The 14,868-nt window shown below is 46.0% G+C and overlaps 1 protein-coding gene across 2 annotated transcripts in view; it reads right to left on the bottom strand.

Moving 5' to 3' along the window:
• Positions 1-14,868, bottom strand: part of mmp24 (matrix metallopeptidase 24) — a 269,586-nt gene that overhangs the window by 29,152 nt on the left and 225,566 nt on the right. For both annotated transcript variants that reach the window (XR_010017057.1, XM_063040950.1), the window contains exons 5-6: positions 7,475-7,636; positions 6,630-6,844 (exon numbers count right to left, since the gene is read on the bottom strand). Coding sequence is in view for 1 of the 2 variants with exons in the window: in XM_063040950.1 (XP_062897020.1) it covers positions 6,630-6,844; positions 7,475-7,636 (377 nt within the window). In the remaining variant the exon portion in view is untranslated. The remainder of the gene's footprint in view (positions 1-6,629; positions 6,845-7,474; positions 7,637-14,868) is intronic.

Below are 14,868 nucleotides of genomic sequence, written 5' to 3'. Positions count from 1 at the left end.
GCGAGAAGAGAGGGACAGGCAGTTAGAGCGAGAAGAGAGGGAGAAACAGAGGGAAAGGGAATTTGAGCTGGAGAAGTTAAGGATGACGCTAGCGCAGGGGCCCATGCCGAACCAAGGTGGAGGGTTCAGGGCGACCCAGGAGGTTAGGCTGGTTCCCCCATTTGAGGAGGCCGATGTTGATCGGTACTTTCCACATTTTGAAAAAGTCGCTGAAAGTCAGGACTGGCCGAGGGATAAGTGGGCTGTTTTACTTCAGAGCGTACTTAAGGGGAAGGCTCAGCAAGTTTACTCGGCATTGTCCGCCGAAGATGCCCAGAGGTGTGATGTAGTGAAAGAGGCGATACTCAGGATTTATGAGTTGGTCCCGGAGACACACCAGCAGAGGTTCCGGAATGCGAGGAAGCAGTGGGGCTGCTCGTATTTAGAGTTTGCCCATGAGATGCAGATGTATTGTCAGCGTTGGTGCGCCTCGAAAGGGATCCGTGGGGATTATGACAGATTGCTACAGCTAATACTGTTTGAGCAGTTTAAAGGTTGTGTCCCTGAAGGTATGAGGCCCTACCTAGATGAGAAAGAGGCAGACACCTTAGCCGCAACTGCTAAGTTAGCGGATGAGTACGCGTTAATGCACAAAGCGAAGTTTACCCCGAGTAAAGGCTACCAGAAGGGTAGTCAAGAGGGCGGGGAGAGTCCGCCAGGAAAGTCCGAAAGTAAGCCAGGGACTAGTGAGAGGGATAAGGTAGACCAGGAGCAGTTTGGTAGGAAGTCTCCTGGGGTCGTATGCTATAATTATGGGAAAGCCGGACACTTTGCGTCCAGGTGCTTTGCCCCAAAGAAGGAGACGGGGAAAGGAAAAACAACGGTTCCGACTGGCTGTATTGAGCTGGTAAGCAAACCGCTAGGGGAGAAGAGGTCTGATAAAGTTCAGGAAGGGCGCGAGAGGTTTATCTCGGCTGGATTGGTGTCGGTGAAGAGGAGGTTAAACCCAGTTCCACTATGGATCTGGAGAGACACTGGAGCTTGTCAGTCATTGATATTAAAGAGTGTGTTAGACTTTAATTCAGAGACCCAGACTGGGGAGATCAGGGTGATAAAAGGCATCCGGAAAAGGACTGAAGCAGTACCTTTGCACCAGATACACCTAAAAAGCGACTTGGTCTCCGGACCGGTCACGATCGGGGTGAGGTCCGAACTACCGATGGAAGACGTGGAAGTCTTACTCGGTAATGACCTCACCGGCAGAGAGGTGTACCCAGCAGTAAGATTGACAAGCCAGCCTGCCAGCGTTGAGGCCCCGCCCATGGACTCAGAGGTTTATCCCGTTTGCGCAGTGACTTGGTGCATGTCCAGAAAGGCTGCCGAAGTGAATGTAGATTTAGCTGAGACGTTTTTACCAGCCTTGTACCAGGAGGGGTTAGAAAGTGAGAAGGAGCGTAGTGAGGGAGTTGAGGTGGACTTAGCATTAGCAAGGAAGGACTTTATACAGGCACAGGAACGAGACAAGGAGCTAATGGTTTTGACGGAGACAGCTCTCTCCAAAGCAGAATTAAAATGGGAGCCAGTGGGCTATTATGTGAAGGAGGGAGTACTAAGGAGGAAATGAAGACCAAGTACCGTGCCCGCAGATGAGGAATGGGGGGTGGTGCCAAAAATTTATGGGGATGCGATTCTTAACCTGGCCCACAAGATACCCCTCGGTGGACATTTTGGGGTGAGGAAAACAGTCGGTAGAATCATGAAAGAGTTTTACTGGCCGCACAGGAGGAAGGATGCTATTGACTATTGTAGACGTGAGCTAACACAATGATATGCTAACAGCTTGCCACGATAGGCAAACAAACCTAGTCGGTGTTATCACGAAAATTAATGAGGCTAGGGTGCCACCTGATAAGGGGAAGACCCATTTTGAAAAGATAAGTATGGTGCCGACCAGATGGGAGAACTCTACTGTTTTGGCCAACTTTGCTAATGAGTTCTCTCACTTAATCCCCGAACAGGGTGAGCCGTTGATAAAGCTAATTAACCGGCACGCACACGTATGTCCGGATGTCCTGAGGCGACGCAAAGAGCCGGGACATGGTGTTGTTGTCACATCAGGTCAGCCTAGTGAGCATCACCCCTACAGGATGATTAATCCAGTGACAAAAGAACTAAAGAACGCAGAAGCGTATATTGGCGAGTTAGTGGTCTGGAGTGACACGTGGGAGGAGCTGTTTAAAAAGCTGTTTGAAGCCAGCCTGACAGTGAACATCGCAAAAAGTGAATTCAACCACGGAAAGATCACTTATCTGGGATTTGTGGTAAGACAGGGGCAGCTGGCACCGATGCAGGCTAAGGTGCTGGCTTTCTCTGAAGTCCCCACCCCGACAGACAAGAGAGCCCGGAGAAGGTTCTTGGAGATGGTGGGGTACTATCGGAAGTTTTGCAGAAAAAAAAACAACTTTGCGGATAGTACCCACCCTCTTACTAAGCTCTTGCCAAAGAATGCTAAGTTGGTGTGGGACGATCCTTGTTATATTTGTCCGGGACGAAAACCACTGAGAAGTTACACTGATCACAACTCATTAGTGTTTTTGGCCACTATGAAGTTTGCTAAATTGGAGCCTGGTCTTAGAGGATTATTAAAATAACACATATAAAAGGAACGGAAAGGTGATGGCTGACTGTCTGTCAAGGTGTTGACAACTTAAAGTTCTCTGTATTAGCCGAATAGCTGATGACCCTGTATATTAGTGTGTATCTAATAATGTATTCATGCCTATAATTTTTACCCCGGTAAAAATCCTTTGAAAGGTAGGGGTGTGACGAAAAACCAAGTTATCAGAAGATTGATGCTGATGAGAGAGATAAGAGAGACAAAGAGAAAAGCGTTCAAAATGTTAATGAGAGAGAAGAGAGATTAACGAAAAGAGACACAGTTCCGAGTATTGACAGACCAGTTGCTTTGAACCTGAACTGTTTGAAGTTTGATGGACAGGCGATACCCCAGCAGGGGGATAAAAGGAACGGATTCGCTAAGGCATGACAGACACCACGAGATCACGAGATAACGAGACCCTGGAAGTGCGGTGTGCCCCCCCCCCCACAAGTTGGTGGGAGTTTGGAGGTCTGCTCACGGGACCGATCATAGACGCACAGGGTGAAAAGGTACGATCGGCGGGAACCTGGTGCGTGTGTCCGCCCTTGCCTGGGTGCCGGGTTCACCGCGGAAGAATGATCATATCCGGAACGGAGGGGTCACAGTCGGTGACCTCCAAAGACAGTATAAGGGCTCGCCCAAAAGCTAACTGCGAAGAACGAAGGTCTGTGTGAATCAGAATTTGCATATTAGCTCTCTCTCTCTCTCTCTCTCTCTCCAACGGCACAACAGCGATTACTGCGAACTGTACTCAGCTGAACTGAACTCTGCCTCACTTGAGACTGATCACTAGACTGCGATAGAGCTTGATTGATTCCTATTATCCTAGTTCTGTGTACATGTGTGTTTTATCATTGCTAACCTGTTGCATTTATATCCTTACGATTAGAGTACTGTGTTACTTACTTCTTTAATAAAACTTCCTTAGTTCCAGTAATCCAGACTCCAACTAAGTGGTCCATTTCTGCTGGTTTGGCAACCCAGTTACGGGGTACGTAACACAGTAAAGAACCATGAACCTTAGCTCCCGTCTCCAGCGTTCTTATTAATAGCATTGTTGTGTAACCAGGCCACATACACAACAGAAGGTATTCTGAGGGACAGGATATATAAGTATTTGGATAGATATGGACTGATTAAGGATAGTCAGCATGGCTTCTTGTGTGGGGAGCCATTGTTTAACCAATCTTTCAGTTTTTCAAGGAAGTTACCAGGAAAGTGGATGAAGGCAAGGCAGTGGATGCTGCCTTTATGGACTTTAGCAAGGCATTTGAGAAGGTCCCACATGGGAGGTTGGTCAAGACGGTTCACTCACTCAGCATTCAAGATGAGGTTGTAAACTGGATTGGACAATGACTTTGTGGGAAGAGCCAGAGAATGGTAGTAGATTGTTTGACTGGAGGCCTGTGACAAGTGGAGTGTCGCAAGGATCGGTGCTGGGTCCGTTTGTAATCTCCATCAGTGATCTGGATGATAATGTGGTTAACTGGATCAGCAAATTTGCAGATGACACCAAGATTGGGGATGTAATGAACAGTGAGGAGGGCTACCATGGCTTGCAGAGGGATCTGTACCAGCTGGAAAAAAAAAGAGGGAATTTAATGCAGCCAAGTGTGAGATGTTGCACTTTGGTAGGACCAGTGAGGGTAGGATCATACACAATGGACAGTAGGGCACTAAGGAGTGTGGTGTAGAATAAAGGGATCTGAGAATACAGATCTTAATTCATTGAAAATAGTGGTACAATAGATAGTGTTGTAAAGAAAGCTTTTGGCACACTGGCCGTCAGAAATCATAGTACTGAAATGGGATGTTATATTGAAACCTAAATTGGAGTGTTGTGTGCAGTTTTGGTCACCAATCTCCAGGAAAGATGTGAAAAAGGTTGAAAGAGTGCAGAGAAAATTTATAAGGATGTTGCTGGGTCTGGAGGACCTGAATTATAAGGAAAGATTGAATAGGTTAGGACTTTATTCTTTGGAACGTAGGAGATTGAGAGGAGATTTGATCGAGGATAGAAAATACTGAGGGGTATAGATAGGGTAGGTGGAAGCTGGCTTTTGCTGCTGAGGTTAGGTGGAACTACAACCAGGGGTCATCTGTTATAGATGAAAAATTTCAGGGAACATGAAAGTGTGAGTGGTGCATGTGAACTTGATTTCACCGTTTAAGAGAAGTTTGGATAGGTACATGGATGGTAGGGGTATGGAGGGCTATGGTCCCGGTGCAGGTCGATGGGAGTAGGCAGTTGAAATATTTCAGCATGGACTGTGATGTCTGAAGGGCCTGGTTCTGTGCTGTACTTTTCTACAACTCTAAACAGGGAGGCTGCAGAAGGACTTAGGCTGATTAGGGGAATGGGCAAAGAAGTGGCAGATCGAATACAGTGTCAGGAAGTGTATGGTCATGCACTTTGGTAGAAGTCTTAAAAGCGTAGACTATTTTCTAGATGGAGAGAAAATTCAAAACTCCGAGGTACAAAGGGACTTGAGAGTTCTTGTGCAGGATTCCCTAAAGGTTAATTTGTAGGTTGAGTTGATGGCAAGAAAGGCAAATGCGATGTTAGAATTCATTTTGAGAGGACTAGAATATAAAATCAAGGATGTAATAAGACTACATAAAGTGGTGAGGCCTCACCTGGAGTATTGTGAACAGTTTTTGGCCCCTTAATTAAGAAAGGACATGCTGAAACTATTTAAAGGAGGTTCATGAGAATGATTTTGGGAATGAAAGGCTTATTGTATGAGGGATAATTGATGGCTCTGTGCCTTTAGTCACTGGAATTTAGAAGAATGAGGGGAGAGCGCATTAAATCCTATTGAATGTTGAAAGGCCTGGATAGAAAGGATGTGGAGAAGATGTTTCCTCTGGTGCAGGAGTCTCAGACCATTCAGAACGGAGATGAGGAGGAATTTCTTTAGCAAGAGGTTGCTGAATCTGTGGATCAGCCATGATGAAATGACAGAGCAGACTCAATGGGCCAAATGGCGTAATTCTGCTACTACATCTTGTGGTCTTACAGGAAAATAAAGAAATACAATAAAATTTATGAAAACTAAACATGAACTGGCAAAAAATCCGATACTCAGAGAAAATAATTCAGGATTATCTAACCTCTCCTTATAGATCATACTCTCCAATCTAGACAACATCCTGGCGAACCTCTTCTGCACTCTCTCCAAAGCCTTCACACCCTTTTTGTAATGGGACAACCAGAACCACATACGATACTTTAAATGTGACCTCACCAAAGTTTTTTACAGCTGCAACATGAATTCCTAACTTTTATACCGTGCGCTGTGAAGAAAAATATGGCATAGGCCTTCTTTGCCACCCTACCTACTGGCGTTGCCACGTTCAGCCGCCGCCAATCCCAGCCCGAGGTCTCTTCGTATATCAATGCTGCTTGTGGTCCTGCCGTTAACTGTGTACACTCCCTTTGCTATATGATCTTCCAAAGCACAACACTTCACACTGGTCCAGACTGAAACTTCATCTGCCATTTCTTCACCCAAAGTCCCAACTGATCTTTATCGACTGCATCCTTTGATGAATTCTTCACCGCTCACAACTCCACTGACTGCCTGACAAACCTCCTGAGATGGCATCACTGAGTGAGTGAGTGAGTGAAAAAGAAGACAGCCTTCTCTACTATTATACTTCACTCACCATGAACATTACCTCATAATGCCTTTGTTTTAAAAGACAAAACATTACATCACAGTACAGCCCGTGATGTGCCGACCTTTTAACCCACTCTAAGATCAATCCCTCCCACACAGCCCTCCATTTTTCAGTCGTCAATGTGGCTATTAAAATTAACCCTTACCAACATACAGTTTCAACATAACATCCCAACTCCTGTACTCAATACTCTGATTTATGAAGGCCAAAGTGCTTTCTATGGTTGAGCAAAAAATACTGCCCTTCTAGCGATGCCAAGCACCCAAAATAAATATTAAAAAAGGTGGTTAATTTCAATATTTCTCACCTTGAAAACAAACAGCTCTCCTCGAAACAAGGCCACTGTGTTGAAGTGTCCATCACAGATGTTGGGTTTGGAGCCAGGGTGGGGGGGTCTCTCCCCAGAAGGCGGCCGAGGAGGCCGAGGCTGTCTCTCATGTTTTCGCTCTGAAGTGGAGTGGATCCTGCGAGCAGAGAGTGTTGGCAGAGGTCTGGTGGGTCCCAGGGTCTCTGTGGGTGGGCCTGCAGATCACCACAGGGTACAGTTACTCAGGGACAGCAGCAGGCTAGGGGCATTCCATTCAGGCTCAGGCCACCCCAGTGTTCACTCAAACATTTTCAAGATGGTTCTGCTGCTATCTATAGATCAGTATTTCCTGCCTGCTCTCCAGTAGCCAATGTCTACCTCGCCCCATTGCTCTTACCCCTGCAAACTTGTCTTCTGCACCTTACCAGAGGGATAGTGGCCATAACTGTGACCGGAGAGTTCAGCTGTGATCTCACCAAATGATACAACCCATCAGAAGGACCTCCTAGTTCGGGGTGCTTACGAAGCTACCCCAGTAGATCCAGATCACAGAATGTCAGTATCCACAGGAAGATGGAAAAGGGGCAGTTGAAACTGTCTTGGCAGTGCATGAGAATCCATCTGTAATAGATTGGCCATGTGGCCTCTCTGTCTCCAGGGACAGAACATCAGACTTTCTGTCGTGGGTAGAGAGCTGGCAGAAAAACAGTACTTTCTCCATCCACTACCCTCCCTGCTCCCTTACACAGTCAGAGGGGAAATCAGAGACGTCAGTCAGCCCATCAGGCACAGCAAGAGAATACAGACAGCAAAGCTAAAAACCCATCCTCCCTGGGGTTACAAACCGTAGATCTTCTGAATGCCCTGGAGATCATCTTGTGGGAGTTTGAAGTGGTCTGTGTCCATGTATTGGTAAAAGGGAGCCATGATGGCGCTGGGATCGTTGGAATGTTCGAGGCCCAGGGCGTGGCCCAGCTCATGAACTGCCACGAGGAACAGGTCATTGCCTGAGGACACAGGGACAACATTACACTCAGAATCAGAATTACATAGCCCTCCCTCCACAACACACCAGCCCCTCACACACACAAAGGATCACACAGCCCTCTCTCCACGATGCACCAGTCCCTCTCTCTCTCTTTCTCTCTCACACTCACACACATACACACAGAATTACACAGCCCTTCCTCCACAACACGTCACCCCTCTCTCACACCAAACACCCACACATTCTCACACTAAACACTCACATCCACACACCAAGCACCCTCACACAAGACACGCTCACACACACATGCACATACCAAACACCCACACCCACACTCACACACACACTGACACCCCCACACCCACACTCACTCGAGTACATCCACTCACATACCAAACACCCTCACACCCTCACACACACATACTCACAAACACCCACACACACTCACACTGTAAGACCACAAGATAGAGGAGCAGAAGTGGGCTATTCGGCCCATTGAGTCTGCTCCGCCATTCAATCATAGACTGATCCAATTCTTCCAGTCATCCCCACTCTCCTGCCTTCTCTCCATACCCTTTGATGCCCTGGCTAATCAAGAACCTATCTATTTCTGCCTTAAATACACCCATGACCTGGCCTCCACAGCCACTCGTGGCAACAAATTCCATAGATTTACCACCCTCTGACTAAAGTAATTTCTCCACATCTCTGTTCTAAATAGACAGGCTGTAAAAATAGGGGACAAGCTCTCCTCTACAATCACTCTGAGCACCGGTGCCCCACAAGGCTGTGTACTCAGCCCCCTGCTGTACTCACTGTACACCCATGATTGAGTAGCCAATATCTAAGTTTGCTGATGACACAACAATTGTAGGCCCTATCTCAGGTAATGATGAGTTTGAGTACAGAGAGGAAATTAAGAACCTGGTGGCATGGTGCAAAGACAATAACCTATCCCTCAACGTCAGCAAGACAAAGGAATTGGTTGTTGACTTCAAAAGGAGTAGCGGACCGCATGACCCAATTTACATCGGTTGAGGGCAAGTGGAACAGGTCAAAAGCTTTAAGTTCCTCGGGGTCAATATCACAAATGACCTGACTTGGTCCAACCAAGCAGAGTCCACTGCCAAGAAGGCCCACCAGCGCCTTTACTTCCTGAGAATTTGGCATGTCCCCTAAAATCCTCACTAATTTTTATAGATGCACCGTAGAAAGCATTCTTCTAGGATGCATCACAACCTGATATGGAAGTTATCCTGTCCAAGACCGGAAGAAGCTACAGAAGATCGTGAACACGGCACAGCACATCACACAAACCAATCTTCCGTCCGTGGAACACGCACCAAAGTTGCTGGTGAACGCAGCAGGCCAGGCAGCATCTCTAGGAAGAGGTGCAGTCGACGTTTCAGGCCGAGACCCTTCGTCAGGACCAACTGAAGGAAGAGGTTACATAGGTAGGAAGGGATTGAACAAGGGGGGATAAAACCGTGTCGAGGTAGGTAGGAAGGGATTGAACAAGGGGGGATAATACCTCGACACGGTTTTATCCCCCCTTGTTCAATCCCTTCCTACCTTTGTAACCTCTTCCTTCAGTTAGTCCTGACGAAGGGTCTCGGCCTGAAACGTCGACTGTACCTCTTCCTAGAGATGCTGCCTGGTCTGCTGCGTTCACCAGCAACTTTGATGCGTGTTGCTTGAATTTCCAGCATCCGCAGAATTCCTGTTGTTTCCGTCCGTGGACTCACTTTACACCGCACGCTGTCGGAGCAGTGCTGCCAGGATAATCAAGGACACGGCCCACCCAGCCAACAGACTTTTCGTCCCTCTTCCCTCCGGAAGAAGGCTCAGGAGCTTGAAGACTCGTACGGCCAGATTTGGGAACAGCTTCTTTCCAACTGTGATAAGACTGCTGAACAGATCCTGACCCGGATCTGGGCCGTACCCTCCAAATATCCGGACCTGCCTCTCGGTCTTTATTTTGCACTACCTTACTTTGCATTTTTCTATTTTCTATTTATGATTTATAATTTAAATTTTTAATATTTACTAATTTTAACTATTTTTAATATCTTTAATATTTAATATTTGTAATCCAGGGACTGTGAAGCACAGAAACAAATATCACTCTGATGATTGTACGTTCTAGTACCAATTGTTCGGCGACAATAAAGTATAAAGTACATCCTTCAATCCTGAAGTCGTGCCCTCTTGTCCTAGACTCCCTTACCATGGGAAATAACTTTACCGTATCTAATCTGTTCAGGCTTTTTAACATTCGGAATGTTTCTATGAAATCTCCCCTCATTCTCCAGAACTCCAGGGAATACAGCCCAAGAATTGCCAGACATTCCTCATATGGTAACCTTTTCATTCCTGAAATCATTCTCGTGAATCTTCTCTGAACCCTTTCCAATGTCAGAATATCTTTTCTAAAACAAGGAGCCCAAAACTGCACACAATACTGTACAAGTGTGATCTCACAAGTGAATTATAGAGCCTCAACATCACATCCCTGCTCTTATATTCTATACCTCTAAAAATGAATACCAACATTGCATTCACCTTCTTCACCACCGACTCACAGAAACATAGAAAACCTACAACACAATACAGGCCTTTCAGCCCACAGAGCTGTGCCGAACATTTACTTTAGAAATCACCCAGGGTCACCCATAGCCCTCTATTTTTTTGAGTTCTATGTACCTATCCAGGAGACTCATAAAAAACCCTGTTGTATCCACCTCCACCACTGTTGCCGGCAGCTCATTTCATGCACTCACCACTCTCTGCATAAAAAATTTACTCCTGACGTCTCCTCTGTACCTCCTTCCAAGCATCTTAAAACTGTGCCCTCTCGTGCTAGCCATTTCAGCCCTGAGAGCAAGCCTCTGACTAGCCATACGATCAATGCCTCTCATTATCTTATACGCCTCTATCAGGTCACCTCTCATCCTCCATCGCTCAAGGAGAAAAGGCCGAGTTCACTCAACCTATTTTCATAAGGCATGCTCCCCAATCCAGGCAACATCCTTGTAAATCTCCTCTGCACCTTTTCTATAGTTTCTATATCCTTACTGTAGTGAGGTAACGAGAACTGAGCACAGTACTCCATGTGGGGTCTGACCAGGGTGCTATATCGCTGTAACATTACCTCTCGGCTCTTAAACTCAATCCCACAGTTGATGAAGGCCAATGCACTGTATGCCTTCTTAACCACACAGTCAACCTGCCCAGCACCTTTGAATGTCCTATGGGCTCAGACCCTAAGATACCTCTGATCCTCCACATTGCCAAGAGTCTTACCATTAATACAAAGCCCTGCCATCATATTTGACCTGTCAAAATGGGTTGGACTCCATCTGCCACTTCTCAGCCCAGTTTTGCATCCTATCAATGTCCCGCTGTAACCTCTGACAACACTTCACACTATCCACAACACTCTCAATCTTTGTGTCATCAGCAAATTTACTAACCCATCCTTCCACTTCTTCATCCAGGTCATTTATAAAAATCACGAAGAAAGGGGTCCCAGAACAGATCCCTGAGGCACACCCCTGGTCACCGGCTTCCATGCAGAATATTACCTGTCTACAACCACTCTTTGCCTTCTGTGGCCAAGCCAATTCTGGATCCACAACACACATCAAAGTTGCTGGCGAACACAGCAGGCCAGGCAGCATCTCTAGGAAGAGGTACAGTCGACGTTTCAGGCCGAGACCCTTCGTCAGGACTAACTGAAGGAAGAGTTAGTAAGAGATTTGAAAGTGGGAGGGGGAGGGAGAGATCCAAAATGATAGGAGAAGACAGGAGGGGGAGGGATGGAGCCAAGAGCTGGACATGTGATTGGCAAAGGGGATATGAGAGGATCATGGGACAGGAGGTCCGGGGAGAAAGACAGGGCGGGGGGGGGGAACCCAGAGGATGGGCAAGGGATATAGTCAGAGGGACAGAGGGAGAAAAAGGACCTTCCACATCCCATCCCCATTCTGACATGTCTACCCACAGCCTCCCCTACTGTAAAGATGAAACTACACTCAGGTTCGAGGAACAACATCTTATATTCCGTTTGGATAGCCTCCAACCTGATGGCATGAACATTGAGTTCTCTAACTTCCGCTAATGCCCCACCTTTTCCTCGTACCCCACCCATTATTTATATACACACATTCTTTCTCTCACTCTCCTTTTTCTTCCTCTGTCCCTCTGACTATACCCCTTGCCCATCCTCTGGGTTCCCCCCCGCCCTGTCTTTCTCCCCGGACCTCCTGTCTCATGATCCTCTCATATCCCCTTTGCCAATCACCTGTCCAACTCTTGGCTCCATCCCTCCCCCTCCTGTCTTCTCCTATCATTTTGGATCTCCCCCTTCCCCTCCCACTTTCAAATCTCTTACTAACTCTTCCTTCAGTTAGTCCTGACGAAGGGTCTCGGCGAGATTACTACCCTGGAGGTCCTGCTTCTCAGCTTCCTTCCTAACTCCCAGAAATCTCTCTTCAGAACCTCCTCCCTTATCCTATCAATGTCATTGGTACCAACACGTACCAAGACAACTGGTTGTTCGCCCTCTCCCTTCAGAATATTCTGGATCCAACCCGAGACATCCCGTACCCTGGCACCTGGGAGGCAACACACCATGCGGGTATCTCTATCAGACTCACAGAATCTCCTGTCTGTTCCCCTGACTATGGAATCCCCTACGACTACCACATTCCTCTTCTCCCTCCTTCTCTCCTGCACAACAGCGCCAGGCTCAGTGCCAGAGACTCGGTCACCGTGGGCGTCCCCTGTCAGGTCATCCCCCTCAACAGCATCCAGAACAAGATATTTGTTGCTGAGGGGGACAGCCACAGGGGTGCTCTCCACTATCCGGACACTGATAGTGATTAAAACTGTGATTAAAACATATTGTGTGAAAAATGGGGAAAACTGGGATGAGGGGGTTCCCGTACTCTTATTTACTGTTGGAGATTCAATTCAAAAATCATTGGAGTGTAGTCTGTGGGAACCTGTGTTCGTTCACAGGCCAAGAGGACCTTTGACCCTACTCAGAGAACTATAGTATGATTTGGAAACATGTGTCAGTATGTTTAATTATGTTTTAAAATTCTGGGAGAGACTTAATAAGGTTTGTGACCTTGCAAAGGTAAGTTTGTGGAATGTTCAAATTAAAATAAAACACTTGTTTGATAAGATGGCACCTGTGGGTACTGTTATAAAACCAAATGGAGTTGTAGAGGCTGTAAATGAGATGAAAAATCATTTTTACCCACTGAATCTAGTATCAACAAGATTTAAGAATTCCATTGTTTTGAAAAATATTACTGATAAGGTCCATCAGTTGGAACCTACACTGCAAAAACAATTGAAGGAATTAATTAGCAAGAATAAAGATTTATTCCCTGACATTTTAAGACGGTGTACAGCTGAAGGGAATGACATCATTGTAAATTCAGCCCAGCCCATCAGAGAGCATCCTTACAGAATAAATTTAGAGGAAAGTAAAATGGTTGAACAAGAAAATGGAAACAAGAAGGAACAAGGAAAGAGAGTGGGTGACTATATTGACAGAGTGGGGAAGGCTAAATACCTTACAAAGATTGACTTGTTAAAAGGATATTGTTGTGTTCCTTTGACAGAGAGGGCTAAAGAGATTTTGAGCATTTGTGACACCATCTGGACTGTATGAATATAGATGAAAAATGCTCCAGGGACATTTCAAAGAATGATCAATTCTGTGATTAGAGGTTTAGAAAATTAGGGGCTTATATTGATGATTTAGTGGTCTGGAATGACACATGGGAAGGGCATATTGCAGCGGCAGAAAAACTGTTTGACAGACTTTCCAAGGCCAATTTTACTGTGAACCTCGCTGAAAGTGAGTTTGGCCATGCCTTGTTATATATCTGGGCTATGTAGTAGGCCAAGGCCACCTGGCTCCTGTACAGGCCAAAGTTCAAGCTATTGCTGAAGTTCTTGTTTCGAGCAGCAAGAAAGCTTTGAGAAGGTTTTTGGTAATGGTTGGGTACTACCGTAAGTTTTGTAAGAACTTTGCGGACATCACTCTCCCCCTAACAAAACTTCTAGGGAAGAGTGAAAGATTTGTATGGAGTGATCTTTGCCAGAAGGCGTGTTATCATCCTTGCTCAAGGCACCTGATTTTTCCAAGCCATTTTCTATAGTAACAGATGCTAGTGACAAAGCTGCTGGGGCAGTACTGTTACAGAAGGGAGTGGATGACATTGAACACTCAGTAGCTTATTTCTCAAAGGAATTTAATGGGCATCAGAAAAATTACTCCACTGTTGAAAAGGAATTGCTAGCACTTATTCTGGCTTTACAACATTTTGAAGTCTATGTTTGTCCTGCCCACAGACCATTTGTGGTTTACACGGTTCACAATCCGTTAGCATTTCTAACTAAGATGAAGGATAAGAATAGAAGGTTATTAAACTGGAGTCTGATATTGCAAGAATATGACCTGACAATCAGACATGTGACAGGTACTGACAATATTATAGCTGGTTGTTTATCCAGATGTTAAATTGGAAATTGTACATGTTTTGCTCTGTCATCCGATGACTATATAGGCATTGTTTTAAACTCTGAAATTTCCAGTTAAACAAAAATTGTGCCTTCGTCAAAATTTTTTCTCTGAAGGAAGGGGGCGTGACAGGGTCCTGAATTACCCCTGTGAACTGTGCTCGATTACCCCCATCAACTGTGCTGTTGAAAAAAGAGAGAGTTATTTAAGACCGACAGCTTGTTTTTAAGAGAGAGAGAGACGAAGACAGCTCACAGTTTGTTTATACTTTCCCAAGGACATTGCCTGCTTGTACGTTCTTACAGACAGAGAAGGGAGGAGCTGTTATTTGAGAGACAGTTGGTACTCAGTACAGGGAGATAAATAGAAGGTCAGATGATAGACCTGAGACACATGATTTTGGACACAGAATGAGCTTTGTTGTGCCCGCAGAAAAAGTGGGTTTTGGAGGATCGATCAGTGGCTCTCGCAGTGTGAACAAGGTGTGACTGGTGGGGAGTTATTTGTGTGTTCAGCCCTCGCCTGGGTTGATAGCTCCACCACTGAAGAACAGTCCCCTTTGTTGTGGTCACAGTCGGTGACTTTTAGATTTCGGAGGACAACGGGAAGATCAACGGCGTCAACTCACTTGAAGACTCAAATCTCTCCCCCTCTCTCTCTCCACCACTACTCAATTCAATACCATGAACTGACCTGAACTTTACTCATCA

Source organism: Mobula hypostoma, chromosome 2 (genome assembly GCF_963921235.1).
Source record: "Mobula hypostoma chromosome 2, sMobHyp1.1, whole genome shotgun sequence".
NCBI classification, from domain to species: Eukaryota; Metazoa; Chordata; class Chondrichthyes; order Myliobatiformes; family Myliobatidae; genus Mobula; species Mobula hypostoma.
The sequence above is the reverse complement of the archived record's forward strand: the minus strand, read 5'-3'. Positions and strand labels throughout refer to the sequence as shown.